Source organism: Sminthopsis crassicaudata, chromosome 2 (assembly GCF_048593235.1).
Source record: "Sminthopsis crassicaudata isolate SCR6 chromosome 2, ASM4859323v1, whole genome shotgun sequence".
Classification (NCBI taxonomy): domain Eukaryota; kingdom Metazoa; phylum Chordata; class Mammalia; order Dasyuromorphia; family Dasyuridae; genus Sminthopsis; species Sminthopsis crassicaudata.
Genome location: NC_133618.1, coordinates 473,659,746 through 473,674,787, shown reverse-complemented (window position 1 = coordinate 473,674,787; position 15,042 = coordinate 473,659,746). Strand labels below are relative to the sequence as shown.

Below are 15,042 nucleotides of genomic sequence, written 5' to 3'. Positions count from 1 at the left end.
TTTTCTATTTTTACTTAAATTGCCTTGTATATTTGAAGACAATTTGTTACAAATTAATTCTGCTTAAATAATAAGTTAAATGTAAAATTGTTGAATTTGAGAGTTGCAAGAAAATACATGAAGATGTGAATTTTAAAATGTTGGAAAGACATGACTGTTATTGAAAAATAATAGGAAAATATATTTTATATATTTGGTGGCCAGTTTGGCCATGCTTAGTGCTTTCTGGCCCTTGTTAATTGTAGTAATATTTAGAATTGTAGTATTATTGTAGTAATATTTAAAATCAAATCATTTAAAAGAATCTTTGAACATGTTATTGAAAACAGATGACATGAGACTGATAATAAATCAAACTTATCTAATACTTCATAGTAAAACGAAGGCCTGTGACATAGCAACTATGATTATCAAATGCCTGACTATACCAACTTGTAAGGGATCTTATGAGTCAGAGTTAGGTCACTTTTAGAACTTTCTAGGCATCTGTAACATACAGCTAAGCAAAGTCACTCTGTAGCAAATTTAGGGGCAATATACCCTAGGTACCTGGTACCAAGTGCTGTCCTACTATGATCAGCTCTGTTTCACACTGCCAGAGCAAAGATGACTCTCCTAGACTGCCTTCAGGGACAAAATGCCCCTCAGCCACAAAGAGGGACCAAACACAAGGGCAACTTGTTAAATAGGCAATTAATCAACAGCTTGAGATCAGATGTGTTTCTGAAGAAGTTCAAAAGGGTTGAAAACCAAAAGGAAAATAAGCAACATCATTATGGTAGTGACAAGGCAGTTGGTGACAGAAGCAGCTAAGCTTCCCCAAAGGAGAAGGACACAAGATTCATCTTGCTTAAGAAAACAGGCTATTATTATCCTTAGCCAAACAGCACTAGAGAGAAAGGCCCAAGAAGGAGAGACAGATGGAACTAGTGAAAACAGAAAAAGCTCCTCAAGAACAAATTTCATCTCTACCCAGCTTGTAGGAATTTGGGAAACAAGCCAGGGCCCCCTTTTAAAGCCCACTCTTGGTGTCCTTCAATTGAGCTATCAGGGAGCAAGGAAGAAAGCACTGAGACAATTTACCAAACAGCTTCAAGAGCCTGAGAACAGCTCAACCTACTTCAAGTAGATTTAATGAGAAAAGAGGGTAGATCATTGGAAATGGGGCAAGATCATGAAAGCAGAGGATGGTAACAATCAAAGGGAAAAAGAACTGGACATTGTTCAGTGAGCCAACTAGACAAGTTTTCTACTGTGGACAGAGGTAGTTAGACCTAAGGAATACTAGGACTAATAAGCACCCCCAAACCAGCAAATGGTGGGGCAAGGAACCAGGCATGAGGAATGGGAAGAAGACTGGCAGCACAAAATGATATAGCAGAGATGTAGAGAGACAGGAATCTTCACACACACACACACACACACACACACACACACACACAGCTTAAAGAGAAAAAAGAGGGGAAAAAAAATCAATGAAGAGTTTGACCTGTGGGTGGGGAAGAAATACATCCTCACACAACAAAGATTTCAGAACCCTTCATACCACTAACTGCTGTGGAGCTCTGACTGCCTGAATGGGCATTTCAATACCAATGGCTGTAAATACACTTGTCCCGGCCACAAGCATGTATCGCCTACCATGAACTTTTGTTAAGTACAAAGCCATGCTCAAAGAAGAGACATAATAAAATGCCATCCTGAGACAGAGCAAGCAAAGGGAGCACAGGGATGGCCTAGCCCCAAATCAGCCAGGAGTATCCTAGACCATGAAGCCTGTTTCCATTCACACAGTAAAAATCTATTTTTATGGAGTACATTTTCTGCTTGGTAAAGAAAGAATTAAATGATGTTTTAGAGTCAGTATGTAAGCTCTGACTGCAATTTAATATATTCTAACGAACTGATAATCAATCAATTAAACATTTATCAATCTCCTACTATGTGTCAAGTGTAGTGCTAAGTGCTGTGGATACAAAGAAAGGCAAAAACAAAAGTTCCTGCCCTCAAAGAGCTCACGATCCAACAGGGAGAGACAACATGCAAATAAATATATACTAACAAGCTATATACAGGATAAACTGGAAATAATCCACAGAAAGAAGATGTGAGAATCAAGGGACCTTGGGAAAGGCTTCTGTTGAAAGATGAGGCTTTAATTAGGATTTGAAGGAAAGCAGAGAATGATAATGAGATGAAGATCAAGAGGGAGAACATTCCAGGCCTAGGGACAGACAGAAAGAATGTCCACAGCAGGAGACAGAGTGTCTCACTTGAGGAATAAAGAGGCCAATGTCATTGTAGTACAGAATCCATGGGGTTGGAGGGTTGGGTGTAAGGTGTAAAAAGACTAAAAGAGGAAAGGCAGGTTGTGAGGGAATCTGAGCCCTAAAGGTCTAATTCCAGAGGTAGCCACAGGAGATTTCTCAGTGGGCAGGCAGGGTATGACAGAGTCAAATGTGCTCTGTAGGAAAGCATTTTGACATCTCAGTGGAGGACAGATAGGAATGGGAAGAGACTTGAGGCAGATCCACCAGTAGACTCCTTCAATGGTTTAGGTATGAGATGATAGGGGTATTCACTTGTGGATGAAGGCAGAAAGGGACATATGCAAGACATGTTATAAAGGTAACACAGATTGTCTTATTTTCATCATTTTCAAGCAGAAGTCTTTTTCAATAAAATTCAAGTTCAAGTTCTAAGTTTCCCCCCATCTCCTTGTTTTCTCCCCTGAAAACATAAAATTTCTACCATCTTTGCAGAATGTTTTACTGAGTGTATGAGAGGGAGAGGCCCATGAAAGCAGGCTTAGAACATCCTTCCATGAAGGTGGAATACAAGTGACTTGGGGTTCTCTCGAGGAAACAGTTCAACCTAGGAGGAGTTCTTTGAAGTTAGTGGCTTTAAGGAATGCCACTGCTCCAGGAGCTAGGGGTGCTCTGACTTTTTTTATAGATAGGAAAAATCAGCTTGTCAATGTCCTTCCCTCTAAACAAAATAAGGACTAAGGAAAATGCTGAGAATCCTAAATCTGGCACTGAAAAGGAGAGAGGAGAAGGCACACAAGGGTCAAGATATGGAACATAGTGTCCAAAAAGTCTCTTCTACCCAGATCCAGAAGGAGTGATGTCAGCCACCTCTCAACAAGTTTTATTAGGTGCTTCTAAAGTGCCAGGAACTGTGCCAAGCGCTGGAGAAGACTAAAGTCATAAATGGAGGGTGTGGGTTTGAATCTCAGATCAGTTTATATGAGGCACTCCTCTGTGCCTCAGTTTCCTCATTGGTAATGTGGTGAGGAAATCAACATTCTTTTAATCATTGGGAGAAAATGGCACATATTTATGAGCTCATAATCTTTCTTCTGGTAACATTTCCTTCCATCTCTAAATTTTATGACTACTGTCTACTTTCCAAGCCAAGCCAAGAACAAAAGGCAATAAATAGGCAAGGGATGCAATAAATAGGCAAGGGATGGAGTGGGAGGCATTCCTTCTGCAGAGTGCCCTCCCCAAAACAGCTTGCTACCTTAAACTAAGGGCTGAGCTACCACCTTCCAAAGGGCCACACTCCTCACTGACAACTGAAGGGGAGTTCTCAGAGGAGCAATAGAGAAGGTGGGAGAAAACATAGGAGCCCAGCCCAGCCCTCCAGCAAAAAAGACCCATTTTCTCTGCCTGACTTCAAAAAATCTGTTCTCTTTGCAGAGATGCCAAGGGAGAACTTGGCATGAGTCACTGCAAGCAGATTCTTTTTAGATATAAATGAGAAACAACAACTTCAGGGGGGCTTTGAGCCCCCTCTGCTGCCACACTAGGAGTCTATGCTTTCTGGCCAGGTATGAGGGAAGGGCAGACCTTCCCTCAAAGGACAGGCCAGCCCAGAAGTCTGCACATGGGTTGTGTGTGCACATTTCCTCCATTACCAATAAGCCAGATCAAGTAAAAATAACAAGCTGAGAGGAGAAGCAGGCAAGCTTGAACGCCAAGCAGGCTTCCTGAGCTGGCATATCAATGAATTGGGTTAATCAGGGAGAAGTGAAGAGACACACAAACTGCATTAGGGAAATTCCCAGGAGGAAACTGGAGATTTGTAAGATGAAAAGAAGCGAGTGTGATATTCACTTCTCCCCCGCTCCAATCTTTTTTATCATTGGGAGAAAGTGATACATATTTATGAGCTCATAATCCTTCCTAATCATCCCTACATCACACACAAGGCACATAAATTCACACAGCTCATACTTATAAATAATTATAAGTTATTTTTTCTGTCACTAACTTACTTCACCAAAAATATTGCTTATGACATTACAACTTGGTGTGTATGAGGGTGGATTTTTGTGTGGCAAGTGAAGTGGGTGTGGGATGTCACATTATCATCTTCCCTAAAGGCTAGTGTTGATGAAAAAGCAGCCCTATCACTGGCAAGACATTCTTAGCTTGCCTTCTGTGGCTGCCTCTGTCACTAGCAAGCCTCATCGGCACACTAATATGAAAACCCCAATCCAACTCCAAAGCCATAGCCAAAATTACCCATGAACGTATGTCCTCCTCCACTCTGATATTGATATCCTTGGCTTCCTTTATATCCCAACTAAGATCCTACCTCCTTCCCCAATTCTTCTTAATACCAGTGTCTGTCTTCTTTTAATCAATTCCTGTTTATCCTCTATATTGCTTTATATATATATATATATATTTGTTTGTATGTTATTAGATTGTAAGTCCTTGGGAACAGGACTTTTTTTTTTTGTCTCTTTTTGTAGCCTCAGCATTTACCATAATATCAAGCATTTAGTAGGTACTTAATAAATATCTATGGATTGATCTTAGCCTGGTCAGAGGGCAGAGATCAGGCAGAAGAGTAGCAGTTCCTGAGGAGCAAACAACCATAGACAATAACACCTATCCAGTAGCTTGCCTTTGGTCACCAGATAAATGACAAACTGGTAGAAGCCATGGAATCAAAAGGATTGGGTCCTATATATCTGTTCTGTTCTGTTCCAGCTCTGTTCCAGATCGCTGACTGACCCCTGAAGCTGGTTTTCCATCTAGGAAAGGGAGGAAGGTAAAAGTAACCCATCACAAGTAAAATATTCACTCTATGCCATTAAAGTTGTCTGAAGCAATGTGCAGAGGTGGTCTTGACACAAGAAAAGGCTGTGGGGGACCAAATTTCAATAAGGTTCCATTCTACAAAAATAGGAAAACTGTAAACATTCATTAAAGATGCTATCTCAACTGAACTCTTAACAGGGCTGCTTACCAGGGGCATCCCCAAATATAAACACACAAGTGAGCACACACACACATACACACACACACACACACACACACACACACACAAGTTCGTGCATTCCAGGTGCTCACAAACAGCTGGTAGCCTGCCTCAGGGCTAAAATTGTTGACACCCAAGAACATATTTTAATATTTTGTTTTCCCAGAATAAGACATTTAAACAGGCTGTATAAGGTGAATGAATGCCTCACTTCCAGGAGTGACACATGGAGGATCCTGGAAAGGAAAGGAAGGCTAGAGGACTACTGTGTGGCTCAAACTACTGCCTGTTGCAGGAGAAAAAGCAAATCAATTACTGGAATCCCCTCCTGCTATGAGAAACAGCAAAAGGCAGAAGGGAGGCTTAAGTCACAAGTATGCAACATCATATCAAAAACTGAGTCCCCTCAGGTACTGGGGAAGAAGGAAAGCTTCTTCCCTCAAGGTCTTTGAATTGAGCAAGCTCCCTGGTCACTGCCACCATCAATACCCCACCATCTAGACACATCTAGGAAAGGGAATCTTTGTTATATAAAAGCAATTATTTGTACATTTCCCCCACTACTTCCAGGTTACATTTAAAAAGCCAGGAAATGAAAGAGGGGAAATCATTGTTGTTTGTGTATAGTCTGATCTATACTGCAAGTTTTCTCTATGCCCTGTAGCCTCCTCCTTCTCATTAGTATATCACAAATTGCCCCATGCTGCACAGATATTCAATAAATATTGAACTATGGATAACACTTATTCACATAGCCTTGACCCTCAAATCTTGAAACTTGGTTTTTTCTATCCAATATGTATTTCCTAACATTCTGCTTTATTCAAAGGATAAAGGGAAGAAAAATAAAAGACATTGTTCCTTGTGTTTCAGGAGTTTCCAATCTAGTTAAGGACAAGATTTGTGAATAAATCTTTAAAAATTAAGGAATTCAAAACTATAGAAATGCTATATGGAATAAACTTAGGAAAGTTGTTCAAGAACTTTCTAGACTAGCCCAGAACTTTCTAGAACCAGTCTTAATTTCCATTATACCCATTTATTCCTAAACTCTTCAGATTTGGTTTCTTGACCTAGGGGGGCAAGAAACTACTTTCTCAAATGAATTTCTTCTTTAAAGGTTACCAATGAATTCTTAATTGTTTCACAGAAAGTTCTTTTTTTGGTCGTGGCTCATCTTGAACTTCACATTTTTATGTTTTTGACTCTGTTAACTTTCTTGTATAGATAGAACTCTTCAAATACTGTATTCTGTTAGTTCCCCTACTAACTTATGACCACACCTGATTCCTTTTCTTAACTGCCTTCTCTTTCTCCTTTAACTCTTTAAAGTTGACTGTGAAAAGGGATACATTCTTAGATCTCTGCAATTCTCTCAACACATTCTCTTCTTCAGTGAGATCCTCCACTCCCCAAGCTTTGACCCTTAGCACTAAAAAAAAAAAAAAAAAAAAATGATTCTGAAACCTAGATATCCTGTACTGATTTAATTCCAATTAACTTTTCACATCTATCAGTCACAACTTCGATTCCTATATTCTCTCTAAATACTCCAAATATAATCCAGTTTCCTGTCTCTATTCATTTCCTTTGCCTGAAATTGATGATCAGACAGTTTCCCCAAGTGCTCAATGATATTTATTAAATGAAACAGAAAAGACAGATCAAGGAGGGTTGAGATCTACTTGCTGAAGGTGAGACCTGAATTTAATCTTAATGGATAAATAGATTTGTCCAAGTATTTGAGAAATAGCATGAACAGAAACATGCATACATGAGAATGTATACAATATGTGCAGAGGAACCGAAAATGCTTAAAGAAGAATGGGAAACTCACTTGGATAAGTAAGGTGAAGCTATTTTATGGGTCTTGAATATCAGACTGAAGAGTTTAGACTTCATCTAGTAAGCAGCAGGAAGTCACTTAATGTTTGTAAGCAGAGAAAATAACACGAACAAAGTTATGCAGATACTGGCAGATTATATAGGCTCTCAGATCGAGACTGAAGACAAGGATACCAATTAAATGCTTCTTTCAAGAGTCCTGTGTGTGTGTGTGACAGAGACAAAGACTGAAGCAGAAGGGGAGAAGAGGAAAGCAGAGGGGGAGGGGGAGAGAGGAAGAAATGGGAGGAAAGGAGAGAAATGTAAGAAAATATACATGATATCAAAACAAAGAATATCAATAAAAATTTAAAATTTAAAAACTTAATCTAGGCAAGAAGAGAAGGTCATCTAGATATTGGACTGTGATAGAGGGATGAAAATGGGGCTCAAAAAACATACACCAAAAGTAGGGAATCAAGTGTTTCAAGGAAAATGAATCTTCCCTACTAGTGTTCATTAAGTATTGTGTCACGTACTTGCTTAGGTTAGAACAAAGTAGAAGCACAGTGTTTTTCCTTTAAACTAAAACTTGAAAGGCTTTCTGGCAGCCAATTTTTTCTGAACATTTTCTAAACATACTAAAGCAAGCTTGTTCTAAAAAAAAAAAATCTTTCTGGTTTTAACAACTAATTTGTAGTTAAGGAAACACTTGTAAGAAAACTTAATTGGATAGAACATAATGATTCATTAAGATGTGCAAAATCCCCCATGACCCCTCACCACTCTGTACTCCCCTCTCCCCCCATCCCCAATCCTAACCCAGGTATTAACTTACTGGCTGATGCCTTCAAAGGAAGCCTCCCGGCAGACACTGCCACTGTCCGTATTAACACCACGCTGATAGGGAGGAGAAGACAAAGAGAGCCATCTTTGTCAGTACAAGCTCTAAATCATCTTAACTTCTGGATTTCCAAAATTTGGATTACTCAGCCCACACAAGCACCACAAAGAGTGAGCAGGATGATACACCAACAAAGGCCTCAAAAGCCGATTCCCATCCTTCCTGTTCCCCAAAAGTTGAAACTATTTAACTGAATAACTTTAAATTCTCGTTTTGTTTACTTTCTTCTCTCACCTCACAAGAGTGAAATGATGCAAAATCACAAGCTGCCTACAGCACTTTAGGGGAAAGGTAAGATAACACAGAATGTCCCAGGACCCTTCATAAAAGTCTCCCCTTGTGAGTCAACAAGGACAATTGTCAGCTAATGGCTAGGCAGTTCACTAACTAAAGGAGGGAGGAAAAAAAGACCTGAGGATTCTAAATCTCCAGCCATGGATGACAAATCTAGTTTCCCTTTATTCTGCACACACAAATCCCATTAACATTAATAGATCCCAGAGAGTATTGTCAAAGTTAGTCCATCAATAAGATGTGGGTAGAATCTTATACAGGACAAGCATTTAATACTGTAAATCCATCAAGACATACTATTTTCTTTTCCCTCCCCAGTGGTAGAGAAACTCTGGAAGGAACAACAGAAGAAAAAAAGAGAAAAAATAAGTAGTGATTCAGAGGTAAAAATGAGTCATTGTTAGATTAGCAAGAGATTTAAAAATAATGTCTATTCCCCAAGAAACTGTCTGATTTTACTCCACAAATAGAACACATTAAAACAATTCTTTGCCCCATAATCATCCAATATAACTTCTCTGCTGAGCAGTCAAAACAATAGTTCAACAGAGACACCTTGCCAGAAGTGTTATAAAAAAAAAAATTAAGAAAAAAAATGTTTCTGTAAAGCTCAACTAATGAAGAAGAAAAAAATCTTCTGGGCAAGTAAAGTGAGATGCATTTTTCTATTTTAAAAACTAGGACTTCAAGAAAATGGAAGAAATTCCACTGATATAAAATGGTAGATTACTTCAAGTGGAAATTCAAACCAAGGTTTTCCCACATCACAGTCCTAATACAATCACCAACTACCACCAATATAACTTTATTAAATCCTTCTGGACATATGCTAAAGGAAGATGCTGAGGCAACTGACCTTCAGAGCCTTACTCTGCTGAAATGCTCAGTTCAAAATAGTTCTTTATCAAAGAAAATTCAAAAATGGACAAAGTATAATGGGTTTATGCTGATGTTCCTTTTAATCTCCCCTAAGAATTGTAGGGGGGAAGTAAAGTAAAAAAAAATGACTGAAACTCTAATGTTTACACATTTTAGAATATGAAATGTTGGGGTTAGAAGGGACTTAAGTCTATCTTTTTCCAAATGGGGAAATTTGACAGGGAATGGCTTTGCCCATGGCCACACAATGGATTAACATCAGAGCAAGGACTAGATCTCACACCTCCTGAGCCTCAATCCCATCATACTTTTGCCATGAAATTTAGCCCAGTGCATCTTTGTTGGCGCTGTATTTGCTGTACTTGTCAGTACTCTCTCATTGTTCTAGCTTTACTCTTTTAATATTTAGGTGGCATCTCTGTGTTCTACTAGTCAGTCACACTTAGAAGCTGCCACATGGTATATTGAAGAGATAACCAATAGGGTGTCCTCACTCCAAGATCCTCAGATAGTTACAATGGAATGAGATTTCCACAAGTTATTGATGAGATTTAATTAAATGGTGAAGGAACTCATTAAATATTCATTCTTTTTGTTATTTTTTTTTTTTTGCACTTCACTACTCTATGACTTACCAACACAGAGAAAGGTTTACAATTCATTAACCTCTGTGGCAAACTAACACCAGCCATCAAAAAGTCTCTGAAAAAAACAAGCATCACTTACCAGAGTGAGAAGAACCGATGGACTCAATGAAGCCAAGACTTTGGCTATCTAAAATTTAGAATGGAAAATTGGTTATTAGAATCCATTAAAAAAACATGATGCAAGCACCCTAGAAGCAAACAGTAACTAAGGCCACCCACAGAAGTCACAGGTTTCCTGTTAGGCAATTAAAAGCAAATTGGTTTGAAAAAGATTATCTTCTGTTTCATTGTTCCCTTCTTTCCTAGATACTAGGAACCATGATCATTTAGAAGAGAAGCAAAATAAAACAAAAAAAAAACAAAACAAAAAACAAACAAACAAACAAACAAACAAAAAACCAGAACCACCCTAGGGACGTGAGTTAACAGCAGTGTGTCTTGTAGACTTGTCATTATCTGTCTCCATTTACTATCACGTAATGATTTCTAACAATTACAGTAGTTGAAACAAAGGGAGGTAATAGCATTTGGGGATTACATCTGCTATTGTCCTTGGGAAAGTGAGTGGGGACAAGAGATAACAAATGTGTAGGCTAATGGTTTTTTCCCTCCAAGATGACTATCAGGACACAGAAGTCAAGAATAATGCAAGAGAAATGTGGCCATTACTGTGCTGCCCAATAAAGCTGGCGCAGGCCAATGCTCCTCTCTGACACAGCTGTAAGCTGTATGTTTGTTGTTCAGGGCAGTGGATCATCTTTTATTGATTACAACTGCTTGAGTGGACCCCAGTTACCTCTGGGGGCAATGAAGCATTTCCAAGCCTACGCTGACTCCAGTCCTCTATCATTTCCATTGAGACCCATTAGCAGTTCACAGTAATCAGCATATTTCTGTTCTCGTGCCACAAAAAATTAAAGGAACACACAATGCTGTATCTCGTCCACTAAACACTGAGGTCTCTCACCAAATAGCTCATCAGTGTCAACCTGGACCTCTCATTTCCATAGGCCGGCAGTCCCTTGGGATCTCTTAGCTTTTATGAAACCTTGCCCACTAAATGCCCTTGCTTTTTTTCAAATAGTAGCCAGTGTTTTCAGGCAGACTGGCTTTTGTGACAAGTTAAGGGGAAAGGAGACAAACACGGCATGGGCAAAATGCCTTGTGGGTTCCCTGCTCCATTCTGAGAGTGTGCAACCACTTCCCAGTAGCATCAAACCAAAGTTCTCAACCAGCCATTTGCTACTCCAATGGTACTCGTTCTGTGGGAATGGTGATTAAATGACCATTGTTGCACTAATGACAGACCCAAGGTCAGTGATTTTGAACTGATCAACCACACATGGAGAACAAGGTCTCTGGATGAGTGATTTTTTTCCCCCAGAAAACTAGTTTTATATTATGTTTAAAGAGCCAAAAACATTTTGAAAAATAATGACCATTTTAAGGTAAGTTCTCTTTTTTTATAACCTACTTCTTGCCTTGGTGAACAGTGAGCATTAACTGAATGTAATTTAACCTTTTCTTGATGATTCAGTTATTATTATGAGCATAAATTATTGTCCTGTGACAATTATGAGCTGTGATACATATAGATATCCTTGGTGTCTGAGAAGAAGGGCAGTTTGTCTCTACCCTAAATCATACATGTTTCCAGTTCCTTTGGTCTGTTAGATTTTTCTCTTTCTTCCCTTGATGTTAGTTGTGACTCATTGCTTATGCTCTGCATCCATTATAACTTGAAAACAATTAAAGGACACTAGAGGAAAGCAAATAACTATAGAACAAATGAAAGAAGTCCAGGTTTGGAGTCAGAAGACTTGAATTCTAATCCAAGTTCAGCCACTTACTACTCATGTCACCTTAGACAAGTTACTCTCTGGGCTTCAGTTTCCTTATTTGTAAAGTTAAGGAGTTAGATTAGATGGGCTCTAAATTTCCTTCCAGCTTTAAGCCTATAAACTTAAAATTATTAAAGTAATAGCCTAAATTTCACAGACAATACTAAGCTAATAAGCCCTAATGCGGCATTCAGTCAAAAGGCATTTATTAATACCTACCCAGTACTACATGCTACTCAGTGCTAAATATAATACAAACACTGTATTACTACATACAATACAAAAGGAACACAGCTCCTGTCCTCAATAAACTTAAATTCTATAAGGAGTGAGTAAAGATGGGGATCGAGGAGAGAGACAGAGATACAACATGTTCACAGATAGCTATAAAATATATACAAAGCCACTGAGAGGAAAGCAAAGTACTAACATTTTTCAAATTAAATACCGGGAGCTCTGAGATGGCTATTTTTTGTCACCTTTTAGAGTTCTTTTCAACTTTTTCCATATTTGTGGATATCTTAGTTAATTGAAAATGCTTTGAATGTGACCACTGGATGCAATTTTATTATAAAGTTCTTTCATACATACATACAAGAGGAAATTCATAGAGCTTCCTCTCATCCTGGGATATCCCAACAGTTGGGGGGCACACAAAATCCAGCTGAAGGGTAATATTCCTGCCTCTCTCTACCATCCATTCTTCTTTGGTTGTCTTCATCATAAATTACTATTCATTCTAGGGATGAATGAAGTATTACTCCAAATTCCCACAGGTTAGCAATCTGTTTTCCTGTCTTGTCTCCCAAGGGAATTAAAAGAGCAAAAGGGTAAGAGATTTTTACAGACTCCATCTCATTTCATGTGGAATTGACTTTTTTTGTGTACTCTCAAGACAGAGTTGAGGTAGGTGGACTAGACAGGTTAAGGTAAGGCTCCTTTCTGCTTACTTTAGTGTACTCAATAAATCCTTCTTGGGAGCTAAGACACAAAGGATGCTGTTAAAAATTAAAACTGGTCCCTAGCATTAAGCCTCTAAGTTCACCATTCAGTAGTACTCCTTTCTTATGGCAAAGAATGCCTCTATTTTTACTGAAAAGCACAGGAATTGGAAACCAATTTGTTGGAATTTTGTACTCCCCTCTTCCCCTTTTTACTGTAATTTCTTTCATCTTGAAATAAAAATGCCAGTCAATGGTTGAGTAGGCTGTTGAACAGAGATGGACTCAACAGAGATCACAGAAATAAATCACTGGCAGCATCAGGTATAAACTCCAGGATTCCAGTTCCTAAGGCACCTAGTATTAGCCAACAGACCACGTATCCTTCAAGGTTTAAGAGAGAGGACATACTAATATCTGGGGCTTCAAAGGACACTGATGTTAAGATGTATCTTACTAGAGCAGAAACAAAATGTAAAAAGAATATCCATGTGGCTAAGGGTGGAGCAGCAACAAGTCACAATTCCTTGTGGGTTCCTCACTGCCTTGGATGCTTAAACGGACTGTAGATAACTGGCAAGACACCTTGTTTCATGCATGCAAATTATGTTAGATGTTCCAATCAAGGATGTTAAAATGACAGATCAAATCCATATTAATACAATCCCTAATCATTATTAGATACCACAAAGAGCATGATACCCAAAGATACAGGAAAAACAGGATTTATTCAGAGCTGGGCACTGTGGGAAACCTGGGAAAGAAGATATATTTTGGGAAAATAAGAAGATAAAAATAGCCAAAAAATACTACTAGGCAAGGCACAGAGATTGTGCTAAACTAAATGAGACTGTATTCCAAAAGGATGAGAAAGACATATTTTAATCATAATAGCCATAATGCTAACATTTATATAGTACCTTAATGTTTACAAAGTACTTCACATATATTATCTCACTTGGGCACTCTAACAGATGGTTGCTATTATTGTTCTCATTTTATCAATGAGGAAACTAAGGCAGAGATAGGCTAAGTGACTTGTCCAGGATCACATAGCTACTCACTGACTGAGACAAGATTCAAGCCTAACTGTTTCTGATTCCAAGAGTATTTTGATCAGGGTCAGTAAGAGAAGGCTTCAGGAAGAGAGAATTCTAACAGTGTTCTAGGATTTAAAGGGACACTGAAAAAGAAAGAGATCTTTCAATGCAAGGAGAAATAATATAAACAAAGGAACCAAGGCAGTAATGAGCATGAAATAGGTGAAGTTAATCCCACCTAATCTGCTTTTCTAGAGCCACCAGATGCCAGCCCCAAATGAAAGATTCATTCCCCACAACATCCAACCCTGAATCATCTCCAAGAAGCACAGAAAAGGCTATCCTGCCACATTTTCCTTAATTCTGCATCAAGAAAGCCCTCAAAACATTCCCCAGGCCAAGCAAAGGGAGAAATTTATTCTACAGGGGAGACTGGGCGTGGAGAAAGTCAGACTCTGTTACCCAAGCAGTTACACAGAGGAGTCAGCCCCAGCTCTTGGCAGAAGATACTTTTGAGTTCCCTCCTTTTCTACAGATGGCCAGGTGCACAAGCCCACAGAGAACATCTGTTCATGGGAGAGTTTGGAAAGGAAACCGTGGCTGTGCAATTGCAGTTGTTCGGCTATTTCTATAAGTATTTCTATTTGGGGTAAGTTAAGAGGCTGAAGCTGGAGTTTTATTTGTGAGGAATCAGCCAATTTAGGGAAAGGAAGAGAGTAGCATCCGTGAGTGTCCATGGTGAGGTCATGAAGTCTCCAAGGTTCTCCATCAAACAGTCTCTCCACTGATGAGCTGCATGGAAACTATTATGGTCAGAGTGTATGTATGCCCTGAACACTAGCTCCTTTTGACTCTTCAGATACAGAAGGGATCAGATCTTCACAGGACTGAAATTGTGTAATTCTAATGGGCCCCATTCTGCTAGCTGAATCAGCTGCTCTCTGCATTTGAAGTATTCTGGTAAGTGTATTAATTCTAAATTACTTCCTACTGTTCACTAAATGGTGCCCTTAGGGCCTAAAATACTTGGACATGTTTAAAGCTTCATTTACCTACATCTAAGGACGTACCTGATAGAATAGGTCTACAAGGCAAAAATCGTCTATTTTGTACCCTAAATCTGTGTCACTGGTTAATGACCAATACAGAAGAACAATTAGCATATTCATTAATTAAGGTCTTATTTACAGCCTTGGGTGGAATCTTTTTTTTTTTTTTTCCCCTTTCTTTCTTTTTTAAAGGGCCGGTCTCCTGATTTCACCCAGGCTAGAGATGGAAAGTTTACTCATGGGCTAGATATCAGCATGGGAGCTTTGACCTTTCCGATTTGGATAGTGCCTCTCCTTAGACAACCTGTTGTATCCCCTCACATACATATATACAAGCTCCCAGAGG

General features: G+C 39.0%; 1 protein-coding gene across 1 annotated transcript in view; it reads right to left on the bottom strand.

Moving 5' to 3' along the window:
- PEPD (peptidase D) overlaps window positions 1-15,042 on the bottom strand; it is a 253,098-nt gene that overhangs the window by 173,960 nt on the left and 64,096 nt on the right. The window contains exons 5-6 of the mRNA XM_074293218.1: window positions 9,905-9,952; window positions 7,940-8,001 (exon numbers count right to left, since the gene is read on the bottom strand). Coding sequence (XP_074149319.1) covers window positions 7,940-8,001; window positions 9,905-9,952 — 110 coding nt within the window. The remainder of the gene's footprint in view (window positions 1-7,939; window positions 8,002-9,904; window positions 9,953-15,042) is intronic.